Genomic DNA, 12,985 nt, shown 5'->3' on the forward strand with positions numbered 1-12,985 from the left:
TTATGATATTTTAGAAGTTTCAGAGACAATTATGTAAGAATTGTTTGTGTTTTTCTCATGATATTGATGAGTGTTGAACGTTTTGGTTCATTTATGTGGCATATTGATGGCTTCTGGACTTCTCTAGTAGGTTTCAGATCATATCAGAATAGAGCCTAGCTTTTATAAGAATATCCTACCATATGAGAACAAACTTATTGTGTAAGAACGCAAAACAATTCAATAATACTATTGAAGGATAGACAGCATTTTCCATATCTTCCAAAATATGACAAGGACCTCGTCTTCATCTCAGACACACAAATGAGTTACTTCTTACAGTAGCATTCATTGTATGGCAACTCATCCATCCTATGACTTTTAGCCCACTCGATCTCAACAACAACAAAAAAATGAACACTAATAAATTCAAGTTCCTTTCCATTGGAGAATCAATTGAAATCATAATACCCTAACCTTGCCATATAACAACCCAGTAAATAATACACAACAATAGTTTAAGTGCTATCAAAGAAGAAACAAATGTTACACACTATTTCAGAAGTTTTTTACAGATGTTGAAATGGTCTCAAGCCATAGTCTTTGCAGGGGAACTTTCTCACTGGAATAAATAATGTTAGGATAATAACTTTCATACTGCAGCTTGATCCTTCTTGGATTGAAACAGATTCGCTGGATGCCACCATTCTGTCACGCTTTCGATTCCTAGTATGATATACTGTCAATAAGATAAATAGCTAGTGCTTGTATAAATAAGTTCCATCTCAAAGCTCCAGAAGAAAAGCTGAACAAACCTGCTGACTTCTCATTCTACAAGGAGGCCAATATTACTTATACACCATTGTCTTCAGCAATCACGGGACATAAAGCTTGCATTCCCTGAGATCGTGGTCAGCTTGAACAATAGCAGGAAAAGTTCCTTTGTGTTTTACCACATAAATACGGCCAATACCCTGAATGATACCTGGACATCAAGAACTGCTGTTGAATACATAAACTTTGGCTGAAGAGGATGACTCATACTTTTCGATCATCATTGATCAAGCTCATGTTCACCAGATGATGTGCCAGTGACTTCCACAACCACGCAAAACATATGCTTCACCAATGTACATCATCAAGTTCTTACAGGTGCAAGTATTATTTTGCCTGCAAAGTGCTCCTTCCAGTCACGAATAGATGCAAATGGCAGCAAACCCGCCGATACAGGAAGAACAAGTAAGAGGATACTGTAGAATGTGTATCGCCTAAGCCAATATGGCAGCTTGGGGACTTTGGTTCCTTGAGACAGAGAAATAGGGCCACAGAGAATATGATAGAAAGAAGATGGGAATATATTTCCAAGGAAATGAAGCAAGCAGAGACCCTCCCAGAATAGGAGCCACCAGTATCCATGCCCTCCTAGTGCATCTACACACAACTTTCCAGAAAAACCACAAGCAACTCCTAACAGCACGACATTGAATGTTACAGGCATACTTGGCCCAGACACCAGTGAACGTTGGAGAATCAACCAGACAATGGCTAGAATCATCAATATGCCAAAGAACATTCTGGTTAGGACTATCACATGACATCTCAAGAAAAGCCAACCTGAACTAAAAGATGCAGCCGACTTTGGCATCCACCAAGATCTAGATTCCTAAAACAAGAACACAGAATCAGACATAACTCCTGATTCCCCAAAACATCAGCATGCATTACAAATTTCTAAAACTTAAAAAACATAACTGGGTCCAGGCCCCTCATTCCCGAATTTCTAAAAGTTAAAGTACTCTAATGTACCTTGGATGTGGCTTTGCAGGCTGATGCAACCTCAGTGATCCGTTGGTACGAATAAACAGAAGTTCCATAAGCAAAACAACCCAACATGATAATCAAGCCAGTGACAAGAAGATCGATGAACCTCTTGAGAAGTTCTGCATGCCTTGAATCCAGCATCTGATTCCTCAATTTCTCTTCTTTGAAGGAAGCTTTAGCTACCCCCATAGAAATCTTTATCTTCTCTAACACATGTGTGTAGGAACTAAGAGCTAATTGAGATTCCTTTAATTGTAACCTTTTCATAGTTAGACCTATTTCAACCTCCTTAAGGTCATTAGAGCGACTTTGCTCCTCCACAGATCTCTCATATGTACTAATGATATGCTGATTAAATTCAGGGCTAGATATATTATGACAAATGTGAGCTAGCTGCCGACTATTTTGCCCATGAAGAATAAGTTGATTGTTCATAGAATCCAAGGACTGATTCTCCTGGAACTCTTCGATGCCACTCCGCAAATCAAGGCTATCCAAATTTTCTGCAGCCCCACGACTGCTATATAGAAATGAAGGACGAGAAGTGTATCCTTGCTCAGAGGTAGATGTCTCATTGATAACATGAAGCGTTCTCAATGTGCTGCCAAATGACTTTTCGAAGCTTCTCACGAAACAGTTGTACCTGTTACCATATATCTATTTAAAAAAGCAAAACAAAGCACTATTTCAGCACAAACAAGTTCATACAAGAAAATTACTGACAGAAAGAAGTTAGAAACAGACTTACATTTACGACCGATTCTTTCACAGCCGAAGTACAGATCTGCATATATATTTTTCTTGAGTGATCATACAAGGCTCTAAAAGCTTGTAGCCATCATATGTTAGAGCTAGGGGAAAGAGAAATACCTTGCAAAGATGATCTACAGGCAACCTTTCTCCTGAGATAGTCATTCCATTCAAAACCTGAAACAGCACATTCCTATCATCAAGTTAGCAGTTAGCTAATTGTGGAACTAATAAAATGCAACATAACAGAAATTCTACATTCATATAAAGGATGGATTCTATCATGTAATTAAAGCAGGAGAAAGAAAAATTGTCTTGGCCCTTAGACATTGAGATGAAGAACACCACCCTTAATGGACAAGACGTATGTAGGAGGGATTATTTTCCTTATGTTGGATATAATGACACTTACCTGGATTTTTCATGAAAAGAATTTAATGAAAAAGATAATATTGATGTAGATATTACACACAGAATTTGAACATGAGTGTTAAATGAAGAAGTGCCTCTTTCTTGTATAGCTGTTAAACTGAAAAGACAACATCTTAAGGTTGCTATAAGATCACCCAAGTTTTATGAATATGGAATGACGGGAAACAACTGGCGTATGAAAAATTCAGTGAGATGTGAATGGAGAACAGGACAGCATCGATTGCCAGGATCGGATGTTTATGCAAAAGATGGGCATGGATTGTGAATCTAGCATCAGTTATTCTCTGTGCCCCTTAGAGAGATTAGGAATCATATTATTCCTGCAGCTTAAGCTGTACACGTACTTACGAAGACTGCCAGAGCTAATTAGATTTATTGCCATCAGACTATAAAATTTTCACATGTTGAACCCAATCATTATGTACAGTATACCTAATAATCGTAATACAAAACAATATATTCATGGCATAACAAACAACTTCTCAATTATACCTAATCCAAGTTCGAGAGCAGAGAATAAAACCTTAAAAAGCACCAAATCAAATTGATCACCTTTACTCATTGGATCCAAAATCAATTTCCGTAAATTACAATAAAAGTCAAGAGAAATTGGACCAAAAACCAAGCATTTTTAAATCAAACTATCTTGAAGCCCTAGGAAGTTTTAAAAAGGAACCTGGGCAACAACAGCGGCAAAGGACATCCCGAGAGGAAGACCAAGATCTTGGACACTGTCGCCGTCATCCGAAACACCACCTCCACGATTGGCCGGCCAAGCTCGTCGCCGTAACCTTAGCCGCACCCCTCTCTGGCGAGAGTGGTAGAGAGAGGAAGAAGACGAGGAGGAGGAGGAAGAAGCGGCATCCTTTTTCCCCCTCTTGGCCTTAGATGTTACAGCCATCGATCCTTTCACGACGGGCGGCGGTGGGTCGGCGGCGGAAATCTGATCTCCTCCACCGATGCCACCGCCGCCGTACTTGAGGGGTTCCATGATCGGGAAAGGAAAAGGAGGTGAAAGGGGTGGTACTCTTCGAATCGGGGATTTGGTAATAATTAGAATAATTATAAAACAACAATGGGGTAGTTTTTGGGAAGTTTCTTTCAAAAGCCATGCTTCCGACCATTGCACTAGAGAGTTACTAGACTCTAATAAGATTTAGTAGCAGATCTTAGTTTGAGCTTGGATTCGATTTACAAGATTTTCTAGAGCTTTTGACCAAATTAACCCTCATAAATCTTTTTTACGCATAAGATACTCATCAAAACTTAAATAAAAAATTAAATATATTTTACCACATCAACTAATCAAAAACTCAATTTTCTTGCCAGAACTTGAAAAAAAAAAGGAATATTTAGAAATTTTTAATCCTAATTAATCAGACAAGGGCTAGGTTTTTTCTTGATGAACAGTCCGTAGGCCTTCTAATTAAATGATTTAATTAGACAAGCACTTCTAAAAAGAAAGTGCTCCATTGAAAGGTGTTAATCCTAGGAATGAAACCAATACAAGTCCACTAATCTTCAAAACTCTCACATTGTCTTCAATCTTAGATCCCTCACAGATTTTTAACCATCAGTTCAAACTTCAAACAAATCTTGGCAAGACTAATAACTTATTAAATATAAACGACTTATTAAACCGGTTATATATGTTAAATAAGTTATTAGCATAAGTTATTCAAATCTATATAAAGTATTCAGATTATAATAAATTGTTTAAATTATAAACATTTTTTATTATAAATATATTATCGTTTCATAAATGAGTTCCACGGGTCAGATCATAATAAGTAAATTTAATAAACACAAATATAATTCGTTTAATAGTAGGTTAGATAAATTCACCTATTTACAATCTGAATTCAAATAGATTAAATTCAAATTTATCTAGAAACTGAGTCATCGTATCAATTTATCGAGTCAACTGACTAAGAACTAGATTGATAAGAAAAAAAAATAAAAAGGAAATATCTTCATCCAATCTTCAAAAAAAAAAATTTATCTTGGTGCGTGAATATTCTTGGATATTGAGTTTAAATTCTAACGGCGAAGGCTCAATTAATATACCATTTAGTTTCCACATCTCTGAAAACAAAAATAATACTCATGTTTTGATCTACTATTTTATGGCTTATTCGGAGTAGTAAATCTCTTCCAAAATTCTGCACGTTCTTAAAGAAAAAAAAAAAATCCATCAACTTGTTCTTTTTAGATTATTATACAATGGGAGTCAACTTTTGCCACCGATGGATTTATTAGGTTCGAGTACAAATAACAAATGATATGAATCTGGTCTGACTCTTAGATTTAATCATTATAAATATTTTTTTATATAGATTATGAGCACTTAGTTTAACATAACTAAATAATTGGGGCTTACCCTTTCTGATAAGTATATATATTAGTCATTAATTAGAATAACCTTTCCAAAAAGAAATGACACTAATTAATTAAAATCACGTTAAAAAATATCAATCTCAATATTTATAAGAAATTAAATTCATGATGTTCGTCGGTAAGACTCGATTATTAATTTCAATACTAATTCTATTGCCATTTCTTTCGCATGAAGAGAGTTTCTGATATAACAATCTCTCGGTCAAGAATTAAATTAATTCATGGAGTATTCCCAGGAACAGTCAATCAAATTATATTTATTTCTAGGTCAATAGAACTAACAATGATATGGGCAAATTGGAGAACATGGGGAGGTACTCTTCTAGTTGACAATTTCTTTTTGGGTTCTTCTTAACCTCAGAAGATGCCTAAGTATTTTCTGAGTCTCAGATCTATTCCAAAGACTTCTAGTTACAGCTATCCAATTCTATTTGTTCCTAATAACTAGTTGACCACCGCAATCATGAGGACTTTAAAAGTCTTGATAGGATAAGAGAAATTGTAGAAGAACAAGACATCTTTTTGAAATTCTTCTATGAAGTTGATCTTATACAAATCACAAGAATAATAGTAAATTTATGTCCTTTTAGTTTTCTCAAATCCAACTTCATCATTTGGCTCCTACATTCGATTTTAATAGTTCACAAACATCTTAGTTTTCTTAAGGTCAATATAAAAGAAAAGGATCAAACTTTAAGATTAAATGAGGAATATTTTCGTCGACATATTATTTATTCTGTCAATTGTTATTAAAGTTAAGATGTTAAAAATAAAATGTAAGGTTTGAATGATCAAATATCCATATAGCTGGAAAATTCAAGTGTCTTATATGGAAAATATCAATAGGAATTTCCCTTCAATATCGATATTCTATGACAAATTTCTTTAAAATAAAATAGTGCTGTGAGTTGGATGGAAATATATAATATCCCCAATCAAGTTATAACTCAAAACTCTATAAGTAAACGATTCATAATTCTATTCGGATTCAAATGGCAGCAGCCATTATATTTTGTCTGTAGGCGGATTGTGGTGTTGTTTAGTAGGATGAGAACAACGTCAGCCAAGAAATTCGAAAGCGTTGACTTAGCTCTCCCATCGATGACCCAAGAACGCATTAGAAAAAGAATTCACAACGATGGAAGCGATCTCGACTCACATGACCAATTTAAAAATAAATAAAAAATAACCACTTGACTTCATTGGGTATCTCTTTGTCATATGACATCACCAAATATAAGAATAATTTGTCTGAGGTACTAAAAAGTCTCTCAAAATATAGTCGATGATTAGAATTTTTCTTGTCATGCCAATATTTTTAGTCATCGACAACATTCTGAGTGGTTTTATAAGTATTCTAGATTTAATCTTGAGATATATAATATTAAATATTAAGAGAGAGAGAGAGGGAGAGAGGAGAGTCTTCTCTTCTCATTGCCCATTTAATACGTCTTAGACGCGAGAACATTGACTTAGATGCCTCGAGAGTTGCATTAAAACCCAAAAGGCAAGATGGAGAGAAAGAGAGATTAAACCACCAACTACAAGATGTCATTGATCAAGAAGAAGGGAAGGAGTTTAATGCAAATAGACCTCTCTTTGAAGATAGAGGAGGAGGAGAGAGGAGGAGAAGAAGAAGAAAAGGAGGAAGGTGAGGTAGTTGCAGTAGATGAAGAACAAGAAGGAGATGATGATCATGAAGAAGAAGAAGAAGGAGAGGAGACCAAAAAAGAAGAGAAGCCAACGATAGATTATATGGTGTCTGATGAGGTTAACGTCTGCATAAGCTATTCTTTCATATATTTTTTTTCTTTCTTTTCCACAATTAAATTAATTTTTTCACAAGATATTAACATATGACCTTGAAGTTTTTGGTGTAGCTAAGGGCGTTGCAGTCGGAGATGAATCGCATGAAGGAAGAGAACGAGATGCTAAGAAAGATGATCGACGACACCACCAAAGATTACTACGAGCTGCAGACGAAGTTTGCAGCGATCCGCGAAGCTGATCATCAAACTAATGTAATTCGTCTACCTCTTATGTATTCTCTTATCTCTATACATCTCAAGATCACACAATTTTTATTTTATTCCTATGATATGCATATAACTGCATAAAATTTAGGAGGCCCGAGTAATTCTTTCTCTCGGAGGAGAAGGCCATCGCCTGCCGAAGAAAGCAAAAGCTTTGTTAGGCAATGAAGTAGATGAAGGTGATGAGGAACTAGGTTTATCTTTGAAGCTGCAAACGTATGTAGACACACATGGAAGAGAAGAAGCAAGAGAGGATAAAGAGAAGGAGCTGAGAAGTACTTGGCCGCCATTAATGGAGAGCAGTGAGATCCATTTGGGTGGAGTTATGAACCAAAGTATCAATCCAGCAACCAGGAAGACTAGGGTTTCGGTCAGAGCTAGATGCCAAGGGCCAACTGTAAGCTCTACGAAGAACATTAATCAAGCAATAGTTAAGAGTTATTTATATAGCTTGCAAATTAAATTTTCTTTTGTTAAGGAACCAACAGATGAATGATGGATGCCAATGGCGGAAATATGGGCAAAAGATTGCGAAGGGGAATCCATGTCCTCGAGCTTATTATCGGTGCACAGTGGCAACGGGCTGTCCCGTAAGAAAACAAGTAAGAGTATGTCAACTCATTAATTACTCTAAAAGTTCAAACTATTAGATATATATAATATTGATCTCTTGAAATACTACTAGTATCAATTATGCATCAACTATCGCATTGAACAGGTTCAAAGATGCCCCGAGGACAAGTCGATACTAGTGACGACGTACGAAGGGACGCACAACCATCCGCTTCCGGTCGGTGCCACCGCCATGGCTTCGAGCACCTCCACAGCTGCGAAGTTCATGCTGTTATCTGGCTCCAGTTTCTCATCATCCACCATTTCAAATAACTTATCTAGTCAGATGGCAATGTCCTACTTAAGCCCCTACCAGACAAACCATAGAAATTCAAGTACCTTTGATCTGGCTAACTTGAAGCACCCATGGGATGCAAACCTATATTCAGATCATAGCAGGGCTGGTGGAAGCTCTACATGGATAAATGAGGGTGCAAAGACACTAGTAGGAAATTTTACTCATCCAATTGCTTCAGACCCGAAGCTCACAGTGGCAGTCGCGGCCGCCGTCAACTCATCTATGAACAAGGATAGCCATGGAGTGGAAGCTTCTTTGCAGACTTTGGTTAACAAGGATGGAGAGAGTAGTAAAGGTAGTAGTAGATGGGTCTAGATTATTGTCACATTTAGTTAATGTATACTTGCCTACTTGGATCCAAGCTGATTCTTCTACTTAGTGATGTAATTTGTAGCTCCATTTTACCTACTTGAGCGTCACATCGATTTTAATTTATTTATCAAATTTCAATTATTGTTGTTGATCTTAAAGACTTTTATGTAGGCCAAAAAGAATAGTGTGGTCAACAATTTCAGCATCTTTTTATCTTCTTAATCTCCCTCCTTTGAAAGTCTAAGATCAAACAGTATGCTTTGTTCATGCAATTCCCTTGTGGGGTTTAAATAAGCAAAACAAAAAAATATTGTTACTTAACTAAGGGTGTGTTTTGGAACCAATTCAAGATAGAATTCAATTGATTTCAATTTAAAAATCAATTTAAAAATCAATTTAATTTCACAAATTTAGAGTTCTCCAAATATGGTGCAAGTAAAAAAATCCAATAATAAATTTATTGTCGGGCTAGCAGGCAACAACGGGCTCTTATTTTCTTCTTCTCATCTCAAATCTTTTAGCTCTACTTGAAAAGAACAAAAGATTTAGCTTACTCGAATCCAAACACAATAAGATTCGTCGATAACCACAATAAAAAAAACAAACAAACAAACAAAAAAATGCTAGTTATTATGTTCTTGGGTCATTCATTAAAAGTTTTTAGTCAAAATATTAGCATTTTCCTGAAAGAAATAAATCACTTCTTAGCTCTTACTCTCATATAGTAGTAGTTGCTATACCTTGGTTATATTCCTAATATCTTATCCAGTTATCCATATCAACGTATTTGAGCCGCAAGGCTAGACTAAGCCAACCTTTTGAACCACTCCTATTGGATCAGAACCCATGGGTATGACGTCACATCACGTGATAACAGCTCACGTGTCAACCCACCGCCCACCGCCTCTAGCTGAGGGCCCCCTCAACGCTTACTTCCAAAATAAATAAATACCAACCGTTCATCAAACAACGCTATCTATAAAAACTATAATCTTTATTACTTCATAGTTTTTAAAGTTAATTATGCTTAGACTCTTAAACTATTATAAATTTTTTTTCATATTTTTATTAAATATAAACCCTCACAAACTATTAAAAATATTTTAAATATATCTTTTCAATTGAACAATTTATTTATTTTGGAAAAAGAAGATAAATTTTAGTTTATCAGGGGAGTATTTTGGTTTTTTAAGTGTTTTTATTTACAACATTAAAATGAGAGATTTTTAATAGTTTAAGGTTCAATGTGTAAAAAAAAATTTATGGGTATATTAAAAAGAGTGATAACTCTGAGGATCTAAATATAATTATTTTTAATTTATATTCCATCATAATAAATGAGGGAGGTAAGAAGGAGGAGAAGTGAGGAAGAGGGCCAGAAGAACATAGTACAGTAAAAATAATTTCTCTATTTTTTTTATTCATACTTACAACTCGGAATTAATAACGTATAAAAAAAAGGTTATCTTCCTGTAAATTTGAATGAGACACTAAAAGTAGCAGAACGATAAATTGAAAGAGAAACAACGAAAATATAAAAATGGGCTTAACCTTTGAAATCGAAAATTTACTCTATTTTTGTTTTGAAATAAAATCGAAATATAAATACGGAAAAGTAGTAGGATCTGAATCGTAACTTTATTAAATATAGGGTGTGAAATGTAATTTTCCTTTAAAAAAAAGCATTTTATAAATCACCACTACCTCGGCTTCTTTCCTCTCGATTCCATCGATCGGTGACCGGAATGTGACCGCGACTTTGGTCACTTCTAAATCCTTCCTCATCTCTCTCTCTCTCTCTCTCTCGCGATCTCTCGATCTCGAACCCCTTCCACTTCGCGTCACCGTCGGTTTCGTTCGAGAGGTACTCTTCCCGCCTCGATTCCGTGCATTTCTCTTCTTTCCTTTCTTCCTTGTGCTGGAATCACGGATGCCTCGTGGAGCAACGAGGAATTAGAAGCACTTGCTGAGTAAAAAGAAAAAACTCCATTCTTTTCTCCCCTTTTCTTCTCAAGATCTACGGATTTGCTGTAAGATCTTGATTCGAATCTGATACCAAATTTTCGATGATTAGCTGTTTGTGTGTGTCAGATGTAAAATTTCCAATTTCAACTGTTTCTGGCAGAAAATCCATTCTCTTTTTTATTTTTTCGATTATTGGATGATTGCTTTTTTAAGGGAAATAGATAATTTCGATTTCTAGCGAAGGATAGCAGAAAATTTAGTAATTCTGATCTGTTAGATTATTTCATCTTTTGGTTTAGAGGATTGATTTTTATGATGAATTGAATTAGATTTAGTTTGTCTAGTTTATCCTCTCTCTTGTTCTCTTGCTGTTCCTCGTATCCTCTCTTCCAATACATCTTAAAAACAGGTTTAGATCCGAGCTATTAGATCAAACTTCAAAGACTTTTTAAGACTTCAATAAATAGAAAAGTGCTTTATATCCTGCCATTGCAAGCATCTACAGCATAAGAGATGGTGATCTTGCACATCTCTCCATGGCATAATTAGTTTCCTATACATTACTGCTGCTGATTTGCTGAAGGGTGGTTGCCATTTGTTCTATGCTAGAGGTTAGAATTTTCTCTCAAGTTTGTGCTTGAATTGGAGAGCAGAGCAAAGCCTTGTAAGAAATCTTATCATGATGAATTTATAGTATCCTTTTGAAATATGCATTATAGTTCGTTAATGTAGGACATAGTGTAAGAACCTCTTCTTTCACCTAGATATGCTCTTCTCCACTATATGTAGTTTGCCATCCATTTCATTTTCTTTTATCTGAAAACTGTTTATTTCATAAATTATTAACATGTTGATATGTGCTTGTAACTGTCGTAACTGTTAGACTTAGATGATCTTGTAAGAGTACATCTTCCTGGGGGAAAGCATTAGCCGTCTCACTAGCTCTTTTCAATTTATTATGTATTGATAAAGATTGCTTTATCTGACAAAGTGTGGTCTTTCCAGATAACTAGGTACAGAAATTGGCTTTTGTTTTGGAATTGAATTGGTTATGGTTAATCTTCGTAGGTTTTCTGCGGCAAATGGCAGGAAATACCAGGGGCCGAAGACTCTCACTTCATCATCTCAGGATGACTCCGTATCCCAGTCCTTCCTACAGATGGAAGTCCAGGAAAGATGCCACCCAGAAAAAAACATCAGTAACCCTGGAGAAAAGGGACTGGGAAGATGCCACCTGCGCAGTGTGTATGGAGTATCCACACAATGCTGTCCTGCTCCTTTGCTCATCACATGAGCAGGGTTGTCGCCCTTATATGTGTCGGACCAGCTATCGCCACTCAAATTGTCTCAATCAATTTAAGAAGGCTTACACAAAGGTGGCATCGCTCCATCACGGGTCAGGCCCCAGCCTCACCTTTGAAAGTGAGAAATCTGATATAACAAGGATTGCATGTCCTCTGTGCCGTGGACAAGTGAAGGGATGGACTGTAGTGGAACCTGCTCGAGAATATCTAAATAGTAAAAAGAGAACTTGTATGCAGGATGATTGCTCATTTATAGGGTCCTATAAGGAACTTCGCAAGCATGTGAGATCTGAACACCCATCCGCAAGGCCACGAGAGGTGGATCCTGCTGTTGAACAGAAGTGGAGAACACTCGAACATGAAAGAGAGAGGCAAGATGTGATCAGCACAATAAGGTCATCAATGCCAAGGGCCGTGGTGTTTGGCGATTATGCAATAGAAATGGGTAACAGTGGCTCGGACAGTGATGAAGAGTTAGGCAATGTGGATGGAGGCTTTGATGGAGGGAGTCGTGGCATCGGTACGAACATTCTTTACTTTTTCCTGCGAGAGGGTGCACGTCTCATGAGGCTTAATAGGGACAATGGTGCGTCTGAAGGCAGGGAAGAAGATACTGGTTACATTCCTATCACTGGCAGTGGTGGTGATGCTACTGCTGCTTATTCCTCGGATCATAATAATGAGGCTGATCTAGTAATAAATGAAGGGGGAGATATGGGTACGCTGGAATCTGAGAGACGGAGACGACGTCGACGTAGAAGTCGAGGAAGGTTGGTCTTCGGTGCAAGCTGACAAAAAGGAACTGGCTTGGATCTTTGTTTACAGCAAAAGAGAGTTTATAATTAATTGCAAAAGTATTTATACACATTTCGTTGATTAACTGATTTAGGCTCATGTGGTGAAGGATGAAGTGGAAGTTGCCTTAATGCATTAAGCTCATGCTTTGGTTCTGCAAAATAAAATTGTACAACTCTCACTACTTTATGTTGTCATGAATCTTTCATTGCATTCATCAGGGTTATTTAGTAGTTGGACACTTCAAAAAATTTGTTCCCTTTTTCTATTAATCTATTTAGAACAGG

The 12,985-nt window shown here is 36.4% G+C and overlaps 3 protein-coding genes across 9 annotated transcripts; 2 read left to right on the forward strand and 1 right to left on the reverse strand.

Moving 5' to 3' along the window:
* Positions 1 to 435: 435 nt before the first annotated feature.
* LOC140799937 (protein CPR-5-like) lies at positions 436 to 4,106 on the reverse strand. Of its 3 annotated transcripts, XR_012111122.1 has the most exons (6): positions 3,659 to 4,106; positions 2,671 to 2,727; positions 2,549 to 2,584; positions 1,786 to 2,457; positions 795 to 1,642; positions 436 to 705 (listed from the first exon to the last, which is right to left on the reverse strand). XR_012111122.1 is itself a non-coding variant. In XM_073154498.1 (5 exons), the coding sequence occupies exons 1-5, from the start codon at positions 3,971 to 3,973 to the stop codon at positions 1,118 to 1,120; spliced, it is 1,605 nt and encodes a 534-aa protein (XP_073010599.1). In that variant the 5' UTR covers positions 3,974 to 4,106; the 3' UTR covers positions 436 to 1,117. The 3 variants fall into 3 exon arrangements, 2 of the variants coding, with proteins under 2 accessions (XP_073010599.1, XP_073010600.1); XM_073154498.1 differs by having other exon boundaries at positions 436 to 1,642; XM_073154499.1 differs by having other exon boundaries at positions 436 to 1,642; positions 2,671 to 2,743; positions 3,659 to 3,875.
* A 2,796-nt stretch (positions 4,107 to 6,902) lies between these two features.
* LOC140800135 (probable WRKY transcription factor 9) lies at positions 6,903 to 8,839 on the forward strand. Of its 2 annotated transcripts, none has more exons than XM_073154799.1 (5): positions 6,903 to 7,149; positions 7,260 to 7,400; positions 7,504 to 7,809; positions 7,901 to 8,014; positions 8,131 to 8,839. In XM_073154799.1, the coding sequence occupies exons 1-5, from the start codon at positions 6,928 to 6,930 to the stop codon at positions 8,635 to 8,637; spliced, it is 1,290 nt and encodes a 429-aa protein (XP_073010900.1). In that variant the 5' UTR covers positions 6,903 to 6,927; the 3' UTR covers positions 8,638 to 8,839. The 2 variants fall into 2 exon arrangements, with proteins under 2 accessions (XP_073010900.1, XP_073010901.1); XM_073154800.1 differs by having other exon boundaries at positions 6,940 to 7,149; positions 7,248 to 7,400.
* Positions 8,840 to 10,341: 1,502 nt separating this feature from the next.
* On the forward strand, positions 10,342 to 12,915 carry LOC140800410 (uncharacterized). Of its 4 annotated transcripts, none has more exons than XM_073155184.1 (2): positions 10,342 to 10,498; positions 11,605 to 12,915. In XM_073155184.1, the coding sequence occupies exon 2, from the start codon at positions 11,682 to 11,684 to the stop codon at positions 12,693 to 12,695; it is 1,014 nt and encodes a 337-aa protein (XP_073011285.1). In that variant the 5' UTR covers positions 10,342 to 10,498; positions 11,605 to 11,681; the 3' UTR covers positions 12,696 to 12,915. The 4 variants fall into 4 exon arrangements, with proteins under 4 accessions (XP_073011285.1, XP_073011284.1, XP_073011286.1 ...); XM_073155183.1 differs by having other exon boundaries at positions 11,668 to 12,915; XM_073155185.1 differs by having other exon boundaries at positions 10,357 to 10,664; positions 11,668 to 12,915.
* Positions 12,916 to 12,985: the final 70 nt, after the last annotated feature.

This window comes from Typha latifolia, chromosome 13 (genome assembly GCF_019914945.1).
Source record: "Typha latifolia isolate L0001 chromosome 13, TyphaL0001v2, whole genome shotgun sequence".
In the NCBI taxonomy this organism is placed as follows: Eukaryota; Viridiplantae; Streptophyta; class Magnoliopsida; order Poales; family Typhaceae; genus Typha; species Typha latifolia.